At 35.2% G+C, this 24,947-nt stretch overlaps 1 protein-coding gene across 5 annotated transcripts in view; it reads left to right on the top strand.

Moving 5' to 3' along the window:
* The window catches only part of LOC306877398 (protein ITPRID2-like), a 46,826-nt gene extending 25,813 nt beyond the window's left edge, over positions 1–21,013 (top strand). For 4 of the 5 annotated variants that reach the window (XM_079429164.1, XM_079429165.1, XM_079429166.1 and 1 more), the window contains 12 exons: positions 625–833; positions 5,875–6,524; positions 8,060–8,120; positions 8,950–9,038; positions 10,245–11,780; positions 14,771–14,845; positions 15,010–15,125; positions 16,199–16,346; positions 17,248–17,313; positions 17,426–17,821; positions 19,536–19,664; positions 20,116–21,013. In XM_079429164.1, the coding sequence (XP_079285290.1) occupies positions 625–833; positions 5,875–6,524; positions 8,060–8,120; positions 8,950–9,038; positions 10,245–11,780; positions 14,771–14,845; positions 15,010–15,125; positions 16,199–16,346; positions 17,248–17,313; positions 17,426–17,821; positions 19,536–19,643 (3,454 nt within the window). In that variant the 3' untranslated portion in view covers positions 19,644–19,664; positions 20,116–21,013. Of the gene's footprint in view, positions 1–624; positions 834–4,403; positions 4,610–5,874; positions 6,525–8,059; positions 8,121–8,949; positions 9,039–10,244; positions 11,781–14,770; positions 14,846–15,009; positions 15,126–16,198; positions 16,347–17,247; positions 17,314–17,425; positions 17,822–19,535; positions 19,665–20,115 lie in introns of those variants that run through there. The other variant, XM_079429168.1, reaches the window with a different exon arrangement.
* Positions 21,014–24,947: the final 3,934 nt, after the last annotated feature.

Consider the following 24,947-nt stretch of genomic DNA (forward strand, 5'->3'; position numbering starts at 1 on the left):
AACTTAGCTAGATTTAAATATCAACATTAATTAATAAGCCAATGTGTATAAAACGTTATCAAAATTATGCTGCTATACTGCACTCTAGATATTTGTATGAAAACTGATGCCAATATTGGTTAGCTGATAATAACAATTATAATAAATAATGTAAAATAATACTACAAATAATATATTATCAAGTGGCGTCTGCAGACAAACATTGCTAGAGGTCTTCTCAAAACTTCACATTTCTGAGCCATTTTTGAATTTATTTTATTTTATATTTATGTTGAATAAGCAATTAACACATTTTTATGTGTGTCTAAGGGTTTTTTTGCGGGCTTGATCTGTAACTTGATTACTTAGATTTGTTTTATTTTATGTTCACAAATAGATTGCAATCCTTTTTGATACTGTTAATGGTGCAGAAATGACACTCTTTACCTTTTAAATATCAAAATATGAATATAAATATTCAAATTTTTTACATTTAAAATGTTATCTGTGAAAGGTCACATAGTAAAGTTTTTTTGAAGATCTTTTGTATGCAGTGACTCTAATGCGTTGCTTTGGCAAACATCGATGGTCTGTTTGCATGTATATGAAGGTGTGTGTCGTTAATAGTTGTTGTTTTTCCTGCAGCGTGTCAGAACTTCTGGACCTGTATGAGGCGGATCCAGAGGAGATCTTGTACAACCTCGGCTTTGGGCGGGAGGAGCCTGACATCGCCTCAAAAATCCCATCTCGTTTCTTCAACTCCTCTTCTAGCGCCAAGGGCATCGACATCAAAGTTTACCTGGGAGCCCAGATTCAGCGAATGGAGCTGGAGAACCCAAACTACGCCCTGACAAGTATGTAGACCATGCTGTCAACACAATCCATGGCATCTAATAGTACTTCACACCACCATGCCTGTGCACATTCAAAATCATGGAAGCATGAAAGGAAATATGTAAATGTTGCAAGCAGGGGTGTAGGATTTACAGTACATTCAATAATTTCTATGTTTGTTCCCCTCTTTTTTTAATTTGGGAAATAATCATTACATCATAGTTTCGTTTCGCTAGCCATGGCGCGAAAATAAAACATTGTAGCCTGGCAACTGGACAACTTTTAAGTCAACACGAAGTCAAAATTGACTGTTTACTTTCTTAATGCACATTCTCAGTCTTATTGTGCACGATTAATTGTGCGTGTTATTCCAAATAAAAAATGTTTGTCTGCCTTTCGAAATTACTTTCCTTTTCGGCTCACATGCAAAACATTCTCCAATAACTCCAGTCCGGGTTTTCTACTTCCCGCTCCTCGCTCACTCCCTGCTTATTTGAAAGCAAAATTAACATATTTACCAATCTACTACGTATTTCTGAATCATTTTTCATAATCTCTGTAATATATCACACATCTTTATTGTATTTTGTTTGCTTGTAGTCTATTAGAGTTAATTAAATGCATATTTGTGACATGTAATATATTTTAGCAATGAATGATATAAGTTTTGACTAGTCTTTTTTCAATTTTTCAATTTTTTTTTTTAAATTACTGGTAATACAATTTTTTTGCTTATTTTTATTGTCATCAATTATTTCATTGTGCATGTTAGCTTAAAGTTCATCTTTAAAAATGTTAATAGTTTAATAAATATTTATATATTAAAAATGTTTTAACTAACATTAAGTATTATAGTATTACATAGTACAGAGTATTAATCAAATTAAACTAATAAATTAAAATTAATAACTACGTAGATATTAAAAAAAAAATACAAAAACATCAAAACTCAGACTTTAACTAAAAATATAAAGTCTAATTCAAAATAATAACTCATTTGTTATAATTTTAAATGTTATTTTTATTATAATAAATACTTTTTTGAGGTAGTTGTGACTTTTATTATTTTATGTACTTAATCAGATTGCACTTCCGTTAAATGCTGCTTGTGGTGCAGCAAATTGCACACTTTACCTTTAAATTTAAATATTAAAATATTACTATAACAGAATTCCCCACTAATATAAATTCATTTAAATAAACATTTAACAGTGCGAATCTCAAATTGTAAAACCACTGTTTTTATACTGTACATTGTAATATAATGATACAAAATCACTTGTGGCATTTAAAATAAGTGTTTTAATTGTAACACATTTTGATTAAAATAGTGTAGAATTTTTATTGTCAGCCATAGAATGAAAATATTTATCTACATGTTGGCATCAGCCATAATTTTGATAACACTTCATCCTTAATTGCATTATTGGTTGTTAATGTGGAGTCAGAGCGATCTTGGAGAGAACACCACTTACGAAAGTGATTCTCACTAGACAGTCTTATGCTACTGGATGCAAGTATCTAACCATAAAGAAGAAAGACAAAGACATCCAGGCAAGAGTTGAGGGAAGTTGTGGTGCCTAAAAGAGAAGTGTGTTTGAGTTTAAGATCACAGAATGCTTTGTGCTCATTTTTCAATAACCATATATCTTCAACCAAACGCTGAGCTCTGAGCCTTCTAACACTCGCTGATCAACAACGAGTCCTGTACAGACTCAGCTCAATAGAAGTAGAGCACAACGAAGCCATTGTCCTGGATGGGCACAGAAACGAGAGGGAGAGACAGACGGCAACAGAGAGAGAAAGTGTCAAGCAGGCCGTGGCACAAGCAGAGCTGATTCTGCCATCCGCTCACATCAGGATTCAGCCTGTGTGCCAGCTCTGTGCCAGCTTGTGTATTGGCCTACATTTGCATAATTCTCACTGAGCCAAGACAAAGCAGCGGAACAGGAAGATCCTGGGTGAGGGTAGGGATGTGTGAAGTCTGTAATAAGGCCTGTGTTTGTTTGCCTGTTTGATTGTGAAGCCACTGCTTTTGGCTTCAGGGTTGTTTTGCAGCTTATTTTAGTAAGATCTTGTGTCCGCATTCGGTTGACTTTGACTAGCCTGGCTTTGAACTGTTGGGCCAAAATTAAAATGTTATATCATTAATATGCCAGTTGTAATTTACTCACAAACCAAGAAAAGAACCATAAAAGCTTGCGTCTAACTTAATAATCTTATCTAGCTGTCTATCTATCTAGCTATCATCTATCTCTGTATTTTTATTTATATGTATTTATATGCATGTTGTTATAGTTAACTGAAATTAAAACCATAAACATTTTTCATAATTTCAAAGAGAAAAATTTTTTTTTTTATTCCAGCTAGTCTCCAAGGTAACATTGATTATTTTCAACGTCAGGTACTACTTGAAAAACTAAAACTAATGAATAAAAATTAATAAACTATAAAGACAAAAAAAACTAATAAAATCACAAAACGCAACAAAATTGCTAAACCTAAAATTCAAGTGAAAACAGAAAATATAAAAATAAAATCTAATAAGCTAATACATACATTTGTGTAAATGCGTCCATAGCTTTTTGAAGGTAGTTATTAAATTTTTATTATTTTGTTCATAAAACTGCTAACTTTACCTTAAAATATTAATAAAATTATACAATACAATTTGTCACTAATTTAAATAAATATTCATGTTATTTATTCGAGAAATTATTACATAGTACATTATATTAGTAATTACAAGTTACAAATTACAAGTAATTACAATAAAACAATCATTTAAGTAAATGATAAAATAACGACCAAGGAAACTAATTATGAGCAATAGAACAAATGGCAACACTTTTTTTTTTTTTTTTAGGTGTTCTTGTTACACTTTACATGTACAGTACTTACTATTATAATAACAATAAATTATGCATAATTACATGCAAGTAACCCTAAGACAAACCTTAACCCTAATCATATAGTAAGTACATCTAGTTAATTAATATTACGCAGTACTTAAATGTATAATTACACCTTCAAATAAAGTGTAACCGGACAAATAATATTACTAACAGTAACAGGTCTGTTAGGTTGCTACTGCAGATGTTTTGAGACTTTTTCTTCTTTTTTTTACTGCCACTTATTTACATTCACTTAAGACTAACCGACTGTTTATGCTAATGCATACTAGGTGGGCATTCTGACCAAGAAGTGTATGTAAATGTTTATTCACATTACTGTGAGGTTTTGTGGATTTGTTCTCCCATGTCTTGTTGACTTTTCTTACATAAGTCTTGCTTCTTCCTCCCCAAATGCTCGTCTGTGGGGACTGTGATCTCGAATCGTACGTGCTTATCCCTCTTTCACAGAAAGCCACGCACATGTCCTGCAAGCCAAGCCATTCCTGAACGCTGACTCAGACAGCCTGGCTGCATTGCAGGAGATAAATGAAGACTATTGATTTCTGAGCAGCACACATCACTGGCTTGTTATCACTTGTTATCATTCCGTTACATGCCTGCAGTATTGTCAAATCCTTTTCCTTTATGTCTGCCAGAACAAATGACGAGCTTGATGTTGATAAAGACCATCAAGTCACACAAAAGTTGCCGTGTTTTGAACAGGATCTTGTTTTTGCAACGGGAAGCCCTGAAGTTTTAGAATTTTCCAGTTTGCAGGATTCCGATTGGAATTATTCGATTTTGTTTGCGAAATTTTGCAGAGCAATGGTATATAGGACCGGATCTTAAACAGAAACAGTTTTTGACTCATTTTGAATCTGACTCGACAACAAGCGGTTTAGGTGAGCAAACTGAGCCAATTCTGTCCAGGATTCAGAATGCTTATTCAATTCAGTTTAATTTGTAAAGCGGTTCGATTGTTTCAGAAGTTATTTTATTTGTCAGATATTTGTTGAAATCTTTGGACAATTCTGAATATTATATAATATATTTTATATTATATTATATTAGATGCATATTATTATTTATTGAACATTAATATGAAAAGTATAAAAATAAATATTAAAAACAACAACAATTATATATTTTGTTATATTATTATTAATAATATATTATTCTTTGTTTAAAGTCCTACAATTAATAATGTTTAGAATACATTATATTTTAATATTGCATTTACATTTAGTCATTTAGTAGACACTTTTATGCAAAGCGACTTACAAATGAGGAAAATAGAAGAATATCTCAAAATATTAACATAAAAATATAGTGCTGTCAAACAATTAATCGCATCCAAAATACGTTTTTATTTTGTGCTGTGTATATTTATTATGTATATATAAATGCACACACATGCATGTATATATTTAAGAAAAATGTTATGTTTATATATTAAATATATTTTTATATAATATAAATTATATGAATATAAATATATACATGTAAATACATATAAATGTTTTCAAAATATATACTGTAAATGTATTTATATATACATAATAAATATACACAGCACACACACATGTATTATGTAAACAAAACTGTTACTATATGTGTATATTTATTATAAATACACACAGACAGTATATATTTTGAAAATATGCCCATGCATTTCGTATATATTTATATTCATATAATTGATATTATATATAAATATTTAAAATGTATAAACTTAACATTTTTCTTAAATGTATACATGCAAGTGTGTATTATATATATATATATATATATATATATATATATATATATATATATATATATATATATATATATATAGTACACACATCCATATATTATGTAAACACAAACTTTTATTTTAGATGCGATTTGATCTTGATATTTATTATGTTTATTGTATATAATAAAAAAAATTTTAAAAAAGTTTTTTTATTACTTTGTTTTAAAATATTACTTTATTTCATTTTTTTAAATTGCCATAGCAATCGCAGGAAACGCTGCTTAAAGTTGACCGTTTCTATAGTGTTTTCTATGGTTTCTGTTTTTTATTTCTTTAATTGTTCTCTTTTTTCTAGAGTAAATAATTAGGTTTCAAATTAGATGTTTATTGGAAATGGTCTGTTCTAAAGCTCTCCTTCTTTTTCTGTAGGTCGGTTCCGTCAAACAGAAGTTCTGGCCACGGTGGCAAACGTCTTCTCTGAGATCTACTCCCAAGTGTCTGGAAGACCCATGGAGAGAATCGGCAGCGGCGACACAGAGACTAAAACCCCATCTCCATTAAAAAGGAATAATTCTGCTCTAAATGCAGCCAAGATTCTAAAACGGAGCATTACGAAACAGAACCTGCTGGCCTCTGTCACGGAAGGAGCAGCCAAACAGCTTTCAGCGTCTGACGCTGACAACACAGAAGGTGCAAACTCTGACGTACGGGATACCGAGCACAAACTACAGCAGAAAGGCTTTAGGAAAAAAGATTCATCTCTGGCCACAGTGACCGAGGAGGCCCAGCACAGCATCTCTGAGGCTGCAGTCAACGGAGACGTCCCAGAACCTTTGCCCAAGGACTCTACGTTAATGAATGGTGACCACTCCACTGAGACGCCAGCTCTGGATAAAGACATGCCACTTTCCCCTGTCCAGGTGAGCATCAGTCGGGTGTCTGACAAGAGTGACTTCAAGGAACTTGAGCGCCAGGAGACCATCACTTCCACCCCAGATAAAGAACCGTCCAAACTGCTGCCCAACCCACACATAGCCCACCTACTCAGCCAGCCCAGAGACTCGTTTGAAATGGAGGAGGTACGGTTCTCTCTCGCTTCCACTTTACCAAAACAATCCTCCCTGCCTTTTCTTGTCCAATTCTCACGCTGACAATCATCTCCAAGCTTCTCTTAAAGTTTTTTTTTGTTGTAAAAACAGCAGAGGGTCATGACACTCCAAGCTAAAAATAAGTAGGGAACGTGGAGCGCCTGGAGGACGTTCTGGGGATTATGGCTTTGCGTTTGATAATGTTAAAGCATGCTACTGGATCCTGATAGCAGACAATGTTCATCAGTGATACTCAAGTTTAAAGCACATTTAAAGCTGAAGTGTGCAGTTTTTGATGATAAAATATTTCCTCCTATCATTTTCTGCTATTTTAACATTGCTTTCAGCATAACAAAGTAAAAGTTCTTTACTCATTTTGAGTTTGATATTATTTTATGTTGAGCAAGTGTATCATCTGAGCTGATTCTGTCCATGAATCAGAAAGATGACTGCTGCACTCATTTCAGTCTGATTTGTGATGAGATTCGACTGTTTCAATAAAAATATTATCAGAGGTTTTTGAAGCCCTATACAACTCTAATTATATTATAACATTATATAATTATACTATTATAACAATAGTAATAATAAATATAAGTGTTTTTATATCTGTGTGCAATTAATGTTGGTACTGCTAATTTATTATTTTATTATTAGTGTTTTTATACAGTATTTTTTTAGCAGGAAACATATTATATTTAGTGCTGTCTAACAATTAATCACGATTAATCGCATCCAAAATAAAAAAAAAAGGTTTTGTTTACATAATATATGGATGCGTGTACTGTGTTTTATATATATATATATATATATATAAGTCTTGAATAGTCAAAATAATAATTGTAATTTACTCTTATTAGAAAATATGAATAGTAATAATATATATAATTTTTTATATCAGTTTGCAATTAATATTGGTACTGCTTATTTATTAGTAGTATTTTTTTTGTAAGGGTTTTTTTAGCAGGAAACATTGCATGCTTTCAAGTGTATCAAGTTTCAAAAAGTTCATCATTAACTCACCCTCATTCTAAACCTGTATGACTGACTTTCTTGTGCTCTGTGGAGCACAAAAGATGATATTTTGATAAATGTCTTGTTTTTGTACATATAATTAAAGTCACTCCAGTGTACTCCAAGTATTTTTTTAGTGCCCTGCAAAAGTAAGTAAATGATGAAAATGTTAATTTTTGGTTGCGTTATCCCTTTAAAAAGCTAAGACAATTACAAATAAACCACTTGTTACACTGTAACTTTGTCTCTTATAGTTGTATTTGTTTGAGCATCCCGACACGGTATGATATAGTAACTCTAGCTCGACCTATAGTGTGAGTTTGGGGTGTGACTATCTGTTTGTCCAACCACCCAGTACTTTTATCAGGTCATTTTATATGCTGGCCTCTGGTCATACTGCATTTTCTAACGATGGGTCATGAGTTGCATAATTTGAGCATCTAAAACCGGTGTAATGTTCAAGTGTCAAGTGTCAAGATCCATCAGACTGGTAATGATCGATTTCTTTGCAGTTGCAGAGTAATGAGGATGAAGCTCTTCCTGGTCCTGGTGGCATGTCTCGAGCTAGCAGTGGTGAGTGTGGACAGACTGTGGTCATCAGTCACGCTACCAAGAAACCGAATTTGTATTTGTGTCAAAAGCTATATGCCATTTTGGATCAAAACAAATATCATGTAAAAAAGACTTCTTAGCTACGGGTTGTGGTGTTAGTTTTGCTATGGTATTGTTTACAACATCTGTGAGATTTGGATTGCTGTCTTAGGCTTTTGGTTTATTTTTTTTATTTTTTTATTGAGTTAAGAAAAAAATGCTTTCAGACTCATTCCTCTTGAGAACGCAACAACCGTGTGATCAAATCCGGTTGTATTTCCCTAAAGAAAAACACAGACATGTTTTCCAAGAACGCAGAGGAAGACGTGTCTTATTTAAACACTAGACATAACTGTGATGTGTTTTATCATGCTGCCTTATGGCCCAGCCCTAAAGACCTGAAGGGGACTTCAATATGGGTCTTGGAAAGTATGGATCAATTCTGCCCTCATGTGGTAGAATTCAGTAGATGTTCACTATTCAAATATGTAGAAGAATTCTGGCTTCAAGTTAAGTTTTATCAATAGCATGTGTATCATTATGAAGATTTCAACATAAAATAGTTATGTTCTGTCTTAAGCAACATTGTGCTACCAAAGCTTTATTTGTATTCAAACATAACTCAAAGTAGGTTATGGAATTGCACTGACACAGTGATAGGAAAACAAAAATAGGTGGTAGACTGAACCTAAATAATGAGATATATTTCTTAAAATAAGCGTGAATTATAATAACTGGCTTGAATTTTGAGAAGTCTTTAACTGCTGGGAAATCAGTCAGTTTTGGTGCTCACGTTGTGTCTCCCTGTTAGAGAGGTTATTCAGGACTACCAGCCAGCAGTCTGACAGCAGCGGGTTTGCAGAGGACCCATCCACAGACGGTTCGGGTAATCATCTGAAGGTACGTGAGTGTAAAAAAATAAAATAAAAAACATTAGTTTGAATTTAGCTTGCACTGATATAAAAAAGTATGAAAACTTACATTATTTTAAGTTTTCATACTTTTTGATATCAGTGCAAGCTAAATTCAAACTAATGTTTTTATATATATATATATATATATATATATATATAAAAACATTAGTAATTATATAAACAATAATAGTAATTTTCCTCTTGTAAAATATTAATATATATATATATATATATATATATATATATATATATATATATATATATATATATATATATATATATTTAATATTTTACAAGAGGAAAATTACTATTATTGTTTTAAAATATTTAATCATCATTTATTTATTTTATGTATTTATTATTATTTATATAACTATATTTTGGAAAATACAAATTATGAATAATAATCAAATAAATTAGCAGTGCCTCCATTTTATTGAAATGTAATCAAGTGTGTTTTTCTGAATATATTTGCCACAGAAATCTCAAATTCCATTTCATGTAGATAAACCAAATTTGCACTTAGCTATGTTATAAAAGATATTATAGAATAAAATGCTTATGAAGAGTTCAGATGCAAAAGCCTCTAAGTGCCGTCTGAAATGTTCTAAAATGAGAATTATTATCAGGCTCCTATATTTATGTTCAGTTGTTTCACTTTAATTGCATAGAAAAGGACCTATGCATTGCCATTAGAGTAAAATTACTGAACCTGATTAAAATGCTCATTTTTAGATGAAAATTTCAGACTTCATGTTTATTATAGTTATTGGTTTAAACTACATTTTGTTAAACATGGATGTTCCCAACCTCATTAATATTGTGTAGTAATTTATGAACATGCTTTCGGGCTACTGGTAATACAAAAAATGAGAATATTGACTTTAATAAGTTCTATAGGAATATCTAATTTTTCATAGGAATATAGTAAGTAGTGGACGTTGTCATAGTCTAACCCAGCATTTGGTATGTCTGAAATCTTTGTATCTCCCTCTAAATCTTGAAAATGTTCTTGAAATGATAAATTAAGATTTACCAGAATTTAAAATTATGGCATATGTGTTCATAGGGGAATTTACAAAACATAAATGAGGACAAAAATAAATTGCTGGGTTCTTTCAACATCAACATTTATAAGAACCAGTCCTTCATTGGATAATGGAAGTGAAACTTCTCTCTTGAAATTTCTTAGATACAAGAAAGCTCCGATAGCTGTGACAGTGAAACCACAGTGACATCGCATGCAGGAGAAGTCAGCACACCCATAGCATTGGAGTACCCCAACTTTGAGAGATTGCAGGGTGAGGAAGCCCATCCTCAGTCCAACAGAGGCACATTTAGCCAAAGTGGAGCCAACCGAGAAGTCCCTGAAATCACCAGCCCTCAGATTCCTAATTCAGACTTTGACAACATTAGCACCAATGGGCTGCTCCATTCTCTTGACTCTGATAGGGCTTCTATAGTTGAATCCAATTTCACCACAGCGCAAGAACCCACCACAGACTCTCCAGAAGTGGATTCGAGTACAATGGCAGATACTGCAACAGATTTCATCTTGGGTGTAGCTCATGAAGACAATATATCCCAGCCTGGTTTAGGCATAGATCTAGACTCCTCTGAGGATTTACGTCCATCCTCTGGGCCAGATCTTCCAGAGCCTTCGGACCTTGAGCGATGCCACTCTACTACTCAAAGGAGACAAATGGCCCTCCAAACAGCCCATCAGAGGTCATGCTCTATGGATGAGGAACGTCCCGGCCGAGTATGGGTGAGGGACAGGAACTTACTAAGGGAAAGCTTGGAGAGGAATCCTTTAAGGAGATCTAGCTCCCTCCCGACTTCTTCGCTCAGCCCAGCTCGAGTGGTCACCTCCATGCGAATCCAACTCGGAAGGGGTTCGGTCAAGCACTGTACCCCACCCTCATACTCGTACCGCTATGACGAAGAGAATCGCAGTGACCGAGAAGAAGTGGATTCCATTATGGAAGAAGATGAAGTAGATCATGCTGGTGGCCAATCTACTCTATTAAATTCTGCTCCAGTAGGTGGTTTAAAGACGGGCAGGGGCACACAACCACACCTTCTCAACGTACCCCAGCATCTGACTCGCTCTTCCAGCTCGCTTTATAGCGTCCCTGCAGACTGGCCTCAGAGGCCCTTGGGAGAAGGTCCAAACTGGAGCACATGTAGCGTCCCAAACCTTAGTCAATTTACCGGTCCAGCCCACCCTCCTCCTCCTCCTCATGGGTCCTTCTACTTTCCACAACAAGGAGTGGCCTACAACTCCTCATACCCTACCAGACTTCCCAACCACGCTCACTTCCCACAACCACAGAGCTCACCTTATCCTCAACCTCTTCAGAGCAATACATATACTCCACCACAGGGGGTGCCATTTACACCCCAGCCCAATATGCATTATGCTCATCCTCAAAGTGCGCCTTACAGCCCATTCTACTCACCTTATAACATTCCTCAGGGAGCTCCCTCATTGATCATGCACGGCAGCCTGTATCATGCGCAAACCCACAGCGCCCCCTACAGTCTGGGCCACAACGGTTCTCCTCATCACCCTGGTGCCCCCTACAGTCATCCATACTATCCATCTCCCCCCTTCCCTTGCTCTTTTGAGATGCCTCCTGCCCCCGTACCTGTGATGGGCAGCACAGAGATGCAGCTCAGGAGGGTCCTGCATGACATTCGTGGGACAATGCAGAATCTTGGTCAGGTAAGAACAGCCAAAATTCTTTGTATACTTATGTATTACACAACCTTATTTTATGACTCTGCAAACAATCTTAACCTATGGAAAATGTGGTTATTAATGAGGCTGTGCCTGACATACTCTTATTAGTAATTGTTTGTGATTTAAAGCAGGGCGGAATGACAGTATACACTATTTGACAGTAGAAATAGGTTAGCTGGTGGTGTTTTTGCCATAACACAGAAGATATATTTGCATGGGTTGAACTGTTTTATGTTATTTACACATAACAGTGATTGGGAAACATAGAGTGGGATGTGTCGAGACGAGAAAGAACTTCCTAAGGAATGTTGCTAGAGAAGTGGAATTTAATTGTTTATGATTACTAAGCAGTGTTGCAACTAGTATAAATTTTAATATAAAATAATATTATAATATATTGTGTGTGTGTGTGTGTGTGTGTGTATATATACAGTATGTGTATATATATATATTTATTATTATTTAGTAATTTAGCAAACGCTTTTATCCGAAGCGACTTACAAATGAGGACAACAGAAACAATCAATTGTAGTATTAAAACAACTAAAACTAAAAGCTAAAACTTTATAAATACTACCTATACACGTTAAAAATAAAGAAATAAAAATGACAAATGCATGCAACAAAAAATTCAAAACATAACATTAAAATGAAAAACAAAAAATAAAGCTAAAAACAATTCAAAATAAAGAACAAAAGGTATGAGTATGATTCTAACACCGCATTAAGCCAAACACCAAAAAACAACTACGTGTATGTACATCCACACACACACACACACACACATATATACACAAACACATTTATAAATTCAATATATTATTTCATTTCCATTTAGTTTGTTGAAGTATTAAAATAACACAAATTAAATAAAACAAAAATGTAATAAGACCTATACAGACATAATAAATTCAGATATAATTTAACTAAAATTAAAATAAATAACAAATACAAATCAAACGACAGTAGTTTATCAGTAATCCTTAAAAATAACACTGCCAAACACACATGCTGAAAAAAACCACAATTTAATAATTACACATAGTAAGAAATGGTTATAAAAACTAAAACAGAAGTGAAACAAGTAGTAGGAAAGAGGAGAAATAAAAAGCGATACATATATTATATATTATACATACAGTCAAGGCCAAAAATATCAGCACCCTTGGTAAATATGATCAAAGAAGGCTGTGAAAATTAATCTGCATTGTTATTCCTTTTGATCTTTTATTTAAAAAAAAATCACAAATATCTAACCTTTCATTGGATAATAAGAATTTAAAATGGGGAGAAATATCATTATGAAATAAATGTTTTTCTCTAATACACATTGGCCACAATTAACGGCACCCTTTTATTCAATACTTTTTGAAACCTCCATTTGCCAGTTTAACAGCTCTAAATTTTCAGAGCTGTTAGATCAGAGACCATTCCTTCATCCAGAATCACTCCAGATCCTTTAGATTCCCAGCTCCATGACGGTGGTGCTTCTTCTCTTCAGTTCACCTCACTCATTTTCTACAGGGTTCAGGTCAGAGGACTGGAATGGCCAGCAGAAGCTTGGTTTTGTGCTCAGTGACCCATTTTTGTGTTGTTTTTGAGGTTGGTGTTTGGATTATTGTCCGGTTGGAAGATCCAAACATGGCCCATTATAAGATTTCTAACAGAGTCAGTCACTTGTTGATTTTTTATCTGTTGGTATTTGATAGAATCCATGATGCCATGTGTCTAAACAAGATGTCCAGGACCTCCAGCAGAAATATAGGCCCACAACATCAAAAATACAGCAGTACATTGTACACATCGGGTACTTTTTATCCCTGTGTTCACCAAACCCATCTTGAGTGTTTGCTGCTAAAAAGCAATTTTTTTTGTTTCATCTGACCATAGAAGCCAGTCCCATTTGAAGTCCCAGTCGTGTCTGATAACTGAATATGCTGGAGATTGTTTTTGGATGAGTGAGGAGAATTTTTCTTGAAACCCTCCCAAACCACATGTGGTGATGTAGATGTTTTTTTTAAAGGTTTTCTGACCCCGAGACTAAACTATTTTCTGCAATTCTCCAGCTGTTGTCCTTGAAGAGTCTTTAGCCACTCAAACTCTCCTTCTCACCGTGCATTAGGACGATATAGACACACGTCCTCTTCCAGGCAGTTTTGTAACATTTTCTGTTGATTTGGAAATTCTTAATTATTGCCCTGATGGTGGAAATGGGAATTTTCACTGCTCTAGCTCTTTTCTTAAAGCCACTTCACTAATTTGTGAAGCTCAATTATCTTTTGCTGCACATCAGAAATATCTTCTATGGTTTTTCTCATTGTGATGGATGATTAAGGGAATGTGAGCTTTGTTTTCCCTCCTATTTATATTTCTGTGAAACAGGAAGCCATGGCTGGATGATTTTATGTTCATAATCACCCTAGATTGCTCAAAATTGTAAATATGAATGGGAATATACTTGAGAGATATTTTACTCATAAGAATTTCTAGAAGTGCCAATAATTGTGTCTGTGTATTTAAAAAAACCTTTATTTCATAATGATATTTCCCCCCATTTTAAATTCTTATTATCCAATGAAAGGTTAGATTTTTGTGATTTTCTTTTTTAAATAAAACATCAAAAGGATTAACGATGCAGATTCATATTCACAGCCTTCTTTGATCATGTTTACCAAGGGTGTTGATATTTTTGGCTATGACTATGTATATGTGTGTGTGTGTGTGTGTGTGTGTGTATAGATGTATGTATATACGTGCTTGGTGTGTATGTATGTAGCCTCTGACCTGTAATAACTGTTTTGTTTTGCACAGTAAAATATCTGCAAGTAGAACAAGGAAGTGTGTTCCGGTTTCTTGCGAATCCCACCCGAAGTGCAAATAATCAGCCGAGTCTGCATTATCCTGGGCTCAGTTTAGACATGCTTTTCCTGTGTGACTCATAAGTCATAACCGATCTGTGGTTTTGTTGGCAGAGCTCATCCTTGCATGGAGGTGACACACCCATCGACAGGATCAGTGCACCGCGCTCTGTCCAACCGCTTTATGAGGTACATCATTTCCCAAACATGAAGCAGTCACATGCTAGTTCGTTTTCATAAACCTGAGTTGCGTCACTAGAAGCCTCTAATGAAATTGAGATGCTCATATAGCTTGTGCAAGAGTAGTCTTTAACTCATTATTTTTGTCCCTACTGACTTGCTGTGTGCTGCAGGAGCTCCAGATGCGGCGCAGAAGTCTGAACGTCTTCCGGACTCAGATGATGGATCTGGAGCTGGCTCTCATGAGACAGCAGTCTATGGTCTTCCAGCATCTTAGTCCAGATGAGAGGTGAGGAACTCATAGATCCCCAAATCACAAGCCACAAAGAGCAAAAGCTTTACCCTCTGGCTCCTTTTGCCCAAATCTCAGACACTGTAAGATTTTCTGGTCTAGAAAGCCAAACATTTTTTTTTTTTTGTGGCATGTATCAGGGTTCTGAGGACCACAAAAAAATTAAGAAAAAAATATAATACAAAATGTATTTTGTACTGTTCTGTAAATATTTAAATGTTTTTTTTTTTTTTTTTTTTTTTTTTTTTTTTACATTCACCAAAATAATAGACTCAATCCTTAAAAAGAACAAACTTAAGGTTATGTGTATGTTTGCACCACGGTTCTAATGAAAATATAAATATTATATTAATTTCCTGTTGTCCTAAATGCCTAAAAACGGATATAGCCATAAATGAATCATTAAACAAAGAACCCTAAAATGTGTAAACAAATCATACATACTAATGATTTATCAGCATATCAGAATGATTTCTGATGGAGAATCATGTGACACTGAAGACTGGAGTAATGATGCTGAAATTTTAGCTGTGCGTCACAGGAATACATTATATTTTAAAGCCTATTAAAATAGAAACATCTATTTTTAATTGGAATAATATTTAACTGTTTTTACAATATTTTGTTTTTTAATTTCCTGTAGCACTGAATGGCTGTGCAGTTTGACATGGAGAAAAGACATATATAGCAATAAATCAATCGGAAAACAAATAACCCGAAAATGTGTGAACAAAACATAAATATACTGTAAAAAAAAAAAGTTTTCTTATAACTTAATTTTTTGGTGAGTTAAAGTAATATGGAATTCAACTTAATAACAATATAATTTAAGTTCAAATGAGAGCCAATTGAAGTAGTAGTTGTTAGTAGGTGGAAATTTTACAGCGTACTAAGGATTTTTCAATGTTGAAAAATAAATAAAGAGCATCAAATTGGTACTGGATGATCACAGTGTCAAAATATTGCTTTTCTGTATCAACCTTAAATTCATATGATCACTGCCTCCTCGAATAGCGACTTGTGATAAAACGAATTGTGAGAAACTTGAATCCTTACATCTTTTATTGCAGGCGGGAGGCAGAGCAACTTCAAGCACTGCGGACTGCAGTCAGGCAGGAGCTGCAGGATTTGGAGCTGCAGTTGGAAGATCGTCTGCTCTCCCTGAATGAACAGATGCGCAGCAGCTCGCAGCACCCCAGCTTTTACCGTCACCACATGGTCAGTGCATATAACTGCTACATAATGAAGTAATACTCTAATTATGATGTAATAGCATAGCGTACCTATTCTACTGTACCTAATATGCAACCTAAAGTATTTTCCTGTTAGAAAGTAATCGAACAAAACATTTATTTCTCATTTTTATTATAACCTCTCAGGATTGGAATTACAGACTAGTCTAAGTGTGAATTTCACTAAACCTGATGGATTTAGAATAATTTAACCATAAACAGACATTACATTGTGATTGTGTAATATCTAAAACATTGTTGAGTTAAATTTACAGTTTTGTGACAATTTTCAAAAATGACAATTTTGGTCACACCCTTAGCACAGACTGAAATATGAAAACTAGTCAAGTGAAGAGTACGGTTTAAACGTTTGTAGTCAGTAAATCAGTATTTTTTTAATTAAATTATTATTTTTGAGCAGGGATGTATTCAAATTGATCAAGAGTAAAGACAACTTTGAAGAATCACACATTTTTTTATTAATCAAAAAAACCTGAAAACCAAATGGTTTTCACAAAAATATTAAGCTGCACATCTGTTTTCAACATTGATAATACTTTTTCTAGTTTCTTAACTAGTAATGTTTCTTGAGCAGCGAATAAGCATATTAGAATGATTTCTGGAGAATCTTGTGACACTGAAGACTGGAGTAATTATGAAAATTCAGCTTTGTATCACATGAATAAATAATATTTAAAAATGTATTAGAATAGAAAGCAGTTATTTTAAACTGTACTAATATTTCACATTATTACTATATTTTTCTAAGTAAACGCAGCCTTGGAGAGCATAAGAGACTTAAAACAATAACAAATTTACAGACTCCAAACTTTTGATTGGTGCAGTTGATGTTTTTTAACCTTTAGTAACAGATATGTGTCTCGTAGGGCATGCACATAGGTCACAGCATGGAAAGCCTGTCTAATTCTTCAGCACTGCGGGCCATGGAGCCGGTGAGTGGATCATTCTCATGTTACAGGGCCCTGTATCAGATATCATCTGCATGCCTTATTCTACTCTCAATTTCCTCTCATCCATTATAAATTATTTTATGTGAATGTACAGGTGACGGACCTCCTGAAGGAGCAATTGTACCTTCAAACTGAACTGGGATATGAGGCTTTCACACCCAGTTCAGGCCGCTCATCGAGGGCGTCCAGCCCTGGAAGACTCAACCGAACGCTCGAGTCTAGCTGTTCTTCCCCACAGAGGGGCAGCGTTTACCGGGCCACCCTTAATCTCACACCCACCGTACCTCCACGGCCTGGAATGGAGGTTGCTCGGCCCGTTTCTCCAGAGAGAATGGAGGAGAGCATGACACCTGCTTCCTTTGAGTTGAGCAGAGATGAGGACGAGATGTCACTGGATGGTCGCAGGAGCAGGGCAAAAGAGGACTGTAGTCCCACAGAACGGAGGAGTAGAAGTGGAGGGAATGGTGACCTGCAACATCTCATACAGGAGGTGACAGAACTATATCTGACAGCTAAATGCCACAAATGACTTATCAGAATTGTATGGTCTTATTTTCGCCAAAGATTTTTTTTAAAGAAGATAAGATTTTTATCTCACAGTTCTGACTTATTCTGCAATTCTAAGTTTGCAATTAAGAATTGTGAGATAATAACTTGCCATACTGAGATGAAAAGTCTGAATTGTGAGATACAACACTCAAATCTGTGACGAAAGATGATTTGCGAGATATAAACACTGAATTCTGTGACTAAAAGCCTGAATCGCGAGACATAAACACTCATTTGTGATGAAAGGTTTGATTTTCTGATATATTAACACTCAATTCTGTGAGTAAAAGACTGAATTGCGAGATATAAACACTCAATTTGGTCAGGAAAAATCTGAATTGTGAGAGAAACCCTCAATTTGGTGGGGAAAAGCCTCAACTGCGATAGATAAACACTCAATTTTGTGAAGAAAAGCCTAATTTGCAAGATATAAACACTAAATTCTGTGAGTAAAAGCCTGAATTGCGAGATATAAACTCACAATTAAAATTTACCTTTTTATTTATTCATTCATTCTTTTATTCATTTTTTGTTCCATGGTGGAAATAAACTTCCATGGAGAGACTTGTAAGAAATACTGTTAGATTCTGCCAAAGAATCTAGAAATTACGCTGTCAAGCCTGAAGACACACAAGTGGCTTGTGTTTCCTTCTCCATCTCAAAAGAAAGCGGGAAAAAGCATATTTAACTGTCTTTGGCACCATTTGACACAGTTCTTTGTAGCTGTAATGGTTTTTGGTGGTGTTTGTGGTGATTGACAGATTTGCTCATGAAATATCATGCATCAGTTTATGCAAATTTACTAGACTCTCATGATGGTCCAGCAATTCTGATGCTTCTAAGGGAAACTTGGACTGAATTGGATCCTTGTAGTCACCTGGGTAATTTCATGGCCTGTGGAGTGATGTAACAGCCTGGCAAGACCTGATGTTCCTCATCGGTGTGTCAATATGTGTTTGACACTGCACAGCACTGCCAGTTCTTTGGATTTCATATATGGAGAACTGTTCAAATAGTTTAACATAAATGACCTTGTATTTTTTATGGCAGGTTTATAGATACCTATTCCCAAACAGTGTTGGGCTGTAACTAAAAGTTGTATCTTAACTTTGTCAGCAGTATGATCGTAGTTCAGCTGGTTTAAAAATAAAAAGTTTAGCTTTTCTAGTAACAAGACATTTAAACGCCAAGCCTAAATTAATTTATTTCATGCAAAAGTGAACTTTTTTTTCATGCGAAACCGTACCACTCTCATTCGGCACAAATATGCTTGTATTCCAGAAAATACTTTTTGGTAACTCTTAATTTTAAGGTGTCCTTGTTACACGTTACACTTACTATTATAATAATAATTAATTATGCATAATTGCATGCAAGTAACCCTAAGCCAAACCCTAATCCTAACCATATAGTAAGTACATGTAGTTCATTAATATTGCTTAGTACTTACATGTATAATTACACTGTAACAAGGACACGTTAAAATAAAGTGTAACCTACTTTTTTGATGGAAATATTAGTGGTGTGTTGCCAAATATGTGTAAATAAACAGATTAAGATAATTTTTTACCGATTCGAGTCCCTATGCAGCATTTTATGTTTGATTTCCTGCCTTTAATGCAGTCTAACATCATTTCTTATTCATCCTCCCACAGATTAAAGAAAGTATAGCACATGAAATCAGGCAGGAGATAGTGAACGAGCTTCTGGCTGCTGTGTCACCGCATAGGTCTCCGCTCCCAGCCAGGAAGCCCCCTGTGTAAGCATCATAACAGAGGATGGAGGTTGGTTTTGATGGATCACATTATGCTTAATACAGAACTGTTGATCTGTTGAATGTAAGATGAATACATTAACTTTTTGAAATGAGTCTCTTATGATTACCAAAGCTGCATTTATTTGATTAAAACACAGTAAAAACATAATATTGTGACATATTAGTACAGATGGTTTTCTATTTTAAAATGTTTTAAAATGTCATTTATTCTGTGATGGCAAAGCTGAATTTTTAACACCATTACTCCAGTCTTCAGTGTAAAAGTATCCTTTAGAAATCATTCTAATATGCTCATTTGGTGTTAAAGTAATATATCTTGTTGAAAAATATTCAGAATTTTATCCACTATTTGTGTGAGCTGTATAATTGTACTCTCAATAGAAGGCCGTAGGCAGGCAGGTCACTAGGTTTTGGAACAATCATATCAATCAATATCACTCTTTTGTTTCCTTTGGCAGGTGAAGAAGTAGTAGTGAATCCTGTGAAATAGTCACAACAAACACTGGTTAAAGCTTTGCACTGAGAACGGCCCAGCACTTCTCTCTGGCTCGGTCTGTGAAGCCCTTCCAGGCTCATCTGCTTCTGGACTTTAGTGCTGCAGGGAATCTTATGCGTTTGATTCCAGATCCCACATTTGCAGTGGTTGAGATCTTCCACTGTCCGAATCCACAAAGGGCACGCAACTTATTGTGGTATCCGTCTGGTACATATTACTGCAATGTAATGAATCTTTTGGGATGTATAAGTATGTGATGCAGGTTTTATTGGATGTTTGCAGCGGTTGAAAAGATTTGTGGGAGACTAAAGTTTTCTGTGTGAGTGTCTTTGTCTGTCTAGGACAAAAATGTCTACTGTAAATCAGACTTGTTTTCTAATTCAGCCTCTGTGAGGAACTAACTGTGCAATACATTTCACTTTTTTCTCTAAAACTTGAACTGACCAATCACAACTACTGTTCTACTCAAAATGCACACCGCTGTCTTCATTTCCTGTTGCTAGTCTTATCACATACTGTATGTATAGACACTTAAGCTTTCAAAGCACATTCCTAAACATACTGTGCTATGAGAAGAAAAAGCACTAAATACTATTTTTATATATATATATATATATATTATAAATATATATATATATATATATATGCACACACATTAGCACGCCCATAAATATATTTTTATTCTTGCAAACAGCAGAGGATAGTCTGTCAAATCTTCTGATGAGGATTTAAAGTGTTCGACTTAATTTTCCTCAGTGTGAATGAGTTTTTGTTTTTTGTCTAAGCTGTAATGAACTGTAATACTAATTGATTTATGCGACAAAGGGGACATGTTCCCTTTCTGCTTGGGATGCATGAGGGATAATTTTTAATGCAAATCATTAATAAAGATTTATTTATTTTGTACATACACTTGCTGAGTCATCATTGTGTTTGAGTTCCTGGAGATGGTGGATGGTGTTAGTATTATGTGTCATTGAAACAGATTTGGAGAAATTCAATGTTACATCACTAATGGATCCTCTGCAATGAATGGGTGCCGTCAGAATTAGAGTCTAAACAGCTGATAAAAACATCACAAGTAATCCATACCACTCCGGTCCATAAATTAACAACTTGTGAAGTGAAAAGCTACATGTTTGTATGAAAACAAATCCATCAAGTCCTTTTAACTTTTGCTTCTGGCCAAAGTCCATAATCCATAATAATGCTTCCTCCAGCGAAAACATCCATCCCCTGTTGTCCTCTCACATCAAAATCCACTGACATATTTGTTTAGAACTGTTTTAGGCGGATATGGCTTGTAAAAAGGTGCATAATATATGCATATTTCTCTCCTTATTCAGGTGAGACTATTTTTTCCGCATTTCATTTCTGGGTTAAAAAACAAAAAATGAATGGACGCAAAAGTACACGGACCAGAAAGGGAATGTTTACCTCTCTACCCTGCAAATTCCCTGTAGTCTGGATGATTTAGACACTTTTACAGCTGTAATAACACTCAAGTTTGTATAGAAGAGTTCATATAAGTACTTCAGTAAAAATATGAGCTGCACATTTGTGCTCTGCAAGTTGCAACCTCTGGTGTGCCTCGGCCCATAAACGTCTGAAAGGTGGCTTTACAATGCCTACTTGTTATTATTGTCATTATTAAGCTTTCCTTTTTAGTTTATTAATGAGTTTGAAATTAAATTGACTAATGATTGTTATTATTGTGCCATCAACAGTTCATTAGTCTTCTTAATCAAGTGCATTTATTCACAGCATGTTTTTAATCTTTTATTATGTTTACACGCTGTGTGTGTGTATTTAGGATCTGAGAGCTGACTGAAGATCTTGCCCAGTACAGGAATCCATTTACAGTGTTTAATCAGGTAACTCGGCTTCCAGAAAGTAAACATGCATTGACGTTGATCTTCATTTGTTGCCTTATGTTTTATGTTTCTTATGTCTTAAATTCCTATGTTTAATTATGTTCTTATTCTTATCTTGGGTACATGTGTTGATGCTGATCCATGAAAGAAGTACTTATTCTCACCAAGGCTGCAAAAATACAGAAAAAAAAGTGATATTGTGAAATATTATTACAATTAAAAATGACTGTTTTCTGTTTTGATATATTTAAAAATGTAATTTATTTCTATGAATGCAACTCTGAAGACTGGGGAAATGATGCTGAAAATTCAGTGTCACATGATCCTTCAGAAATCATTCTAATTTGCTGCTCAAGAAACATTTCTTATCAATGATGAAAACGGTTGTTCTGATTAATATGTTTTATAGAAGCTGTGTTACATATTTCAGGGTTCTATGATGAATAGAAAGTTCTAAAGAACAGCATTTGTTTGCAACAGAATACATTATACCTGTATTTACCTTGGCATAGTTGAATAATAAGAGTTCTGTACATGGAAATGACACACCGTGAGCTTCAAACACCATAGTTTCCTCCTTATGTAAATCTCGTGAATGCAAAAGACCACTGAAAAATAGCTGAATCATAATATAGTACAGTACGTTACAGTCGGGATCACTAATAGTTATGCCCCCAACATTTGCATATAACCGCCCATATAGGACAGCCGTCAGCCAAACCATCAGAAGTTCTGCAGGTATTGTGAAGAAACAAGCGAGGACATCAGCGAAAATGGCTGATCATGGAAATAAATGTTATGTTCCAGGCTGTGCAGGGGATGTGAAGTAATGAATGGGTTGTTGTCTGTATTGAGAAAGGCACTGAAAGCAAATAACGTGTTCTAATAAAATAACGCGAGCCACTAAAAGGACATGGTTAGCTCCTTGCTAGCGGTAGCCTGTTACATTACAGTACATAATATTTCACTTACCACATAAACAGAGTAAGGAGAGATGACTGAGGATGATGGTGAATGATTTACAGATCCTGAGCACCACTGACAAGCATCTGATCTTGTAAAAATCTTGAAAGTGAAACTAAAAAGCGGTCGTGCATTCGAAAGCGGTTTCAATGCCCAGCATATTAATAGCGGCTCCCTGATGCCCGCATTTTATTTGCAGTATAATTACCCAACTAAATAACTGCGCGAGAAAGCATTGAAATATCTTCCCTGTATTTCCTTCCTGCTGTGTGAGCTACTGAAATGAGCCCACTGTGAAACAGCCCATCAGAGCAGAGCTCAACATTATTATTCATGAACATTCCAAATAAGGTAATAACAGACCATTTCATTCTAGGGAGAAATCCAAGGGTTGTAATGAATGTGGCATTTATATAGCGCTTTATTGTGTATTGTTGTACACCCAAAGCACTTTACAATCATTTAAGGGGTCTCTCCTCAACCACCACCAGTATGCAGCATCCACCTGGATGATGAAAGCACAACGGCGCCAGTGCCCTCACCACACACCAGCTACAGGTGGAGAGGAGAGAGTAATAGAGCCAATCAAATGGATGGGGATTATTGGGAGGCCATGATTGACAAGTGCCAGTGGAGGGAATTTGGCCAGGACACCGGGGTTACACCCCTACTCTTTACGAGAAGTGCCATGGGATTTTTAATGACCACCGAGAGTCAGGACCTCGGTTTAACGTCTCATCAGGAAGACGGTGCTCTTTTGACAGTATAGTGTCCCCGTCACTATACTGGGGCATTAGGACCCACACAGATCACAGGGTGAGCACCCCCTGCTGGCCTCACTAACACCTCTAACAACAGCAACCTAGTTTTCCCAGGAGGTCTCCCATCCAGATACTGACCAGTCTCAACCCTGCTTAGCTTCAGTGGGCAACCTGTCTTGGGCTGCAGGGTGATATGGCTGTGGCTAAATGGACATCGTAAATGTACATGTAAAACATTGCCCTTACCTAAGCCACATACCTTCTATGTAGATATCAGAGAACAGTTTAAAATATTGTATCAATGCATTCTATGTGACCTTTAAGGGTTCCAAATATTAAGCACCCAATAGAACTGTCCTGTTTTGTAATCATGCTTGATCTGATACAGGCTACGTTTTTCGCTGCTCTTTTTTTTAGTCCTGATCGTGCTTGTACTTTGCTCTTAACATTTATAATGCGGACAACAATGTTAATGGCAGACTCCCACTGCTGTGTTTAGCCAAGTATGACGATGAAAATACCTGTGGGTCAGAAAAATTATTTTGATACATAACTCAATTCGGCCCACTGTTACCATGGCAACACATCTCTGAGATAGAAGGTTGGCAGGAGAGTGAGTTTGATATTGTGTACACGCTTGAATAGATTCAGAGGGCGGCCATTAACATAAAAAGGCTACATTAGACCTGGGGGATACTGATATACATAACAGAAATGGGTTGAATAACTTGACGATCGAGTGGGATTTTCATTTAAAACTGTTAGAGCAGCTCCAGTACAGCAGCATAAAGGTGTTTTGTGTTTGTCTACAGAAGAGACAGACTGGGTAGTCAGGAAAAATTTTGGTTAACAACTATTTGAGTTTTATTTTGTGGAACAGTAGTACAAAACAAAAATCAGCTGTACAAATTTAAAACCCATCCCACCCCTTGGTAGACTTAAAAAGTAAATAAAATAACATAATAATAATAATAAACACATATTAATTAATATTAATAGATAAACAAATAACAATAAAATAATTTTTACAAAGATTTTAGAAAAGACACAACATTAAAAGCTGAATGCCATGAATTTACAGTTTTCACGTTAGATCCATGTATACGAGAAGTAGAGAGTTCCATCGAGATAATGTCCAACAAATACACAGTCCAGGTTCGTCTGTCCATTCTGTGAGGAGGATTCCAACGGTTGAC

Source organism: Barbus barbus (genome assembly GCF_936440315.1).
Source record: "Barbus barbus genome assembly, chromosome: 11".
NCBI lineage: Eukaryota > Metazoa > Chordata > Actinopteri > Cypriniformes > Cyprinidae > Barbus > Barbus barbus.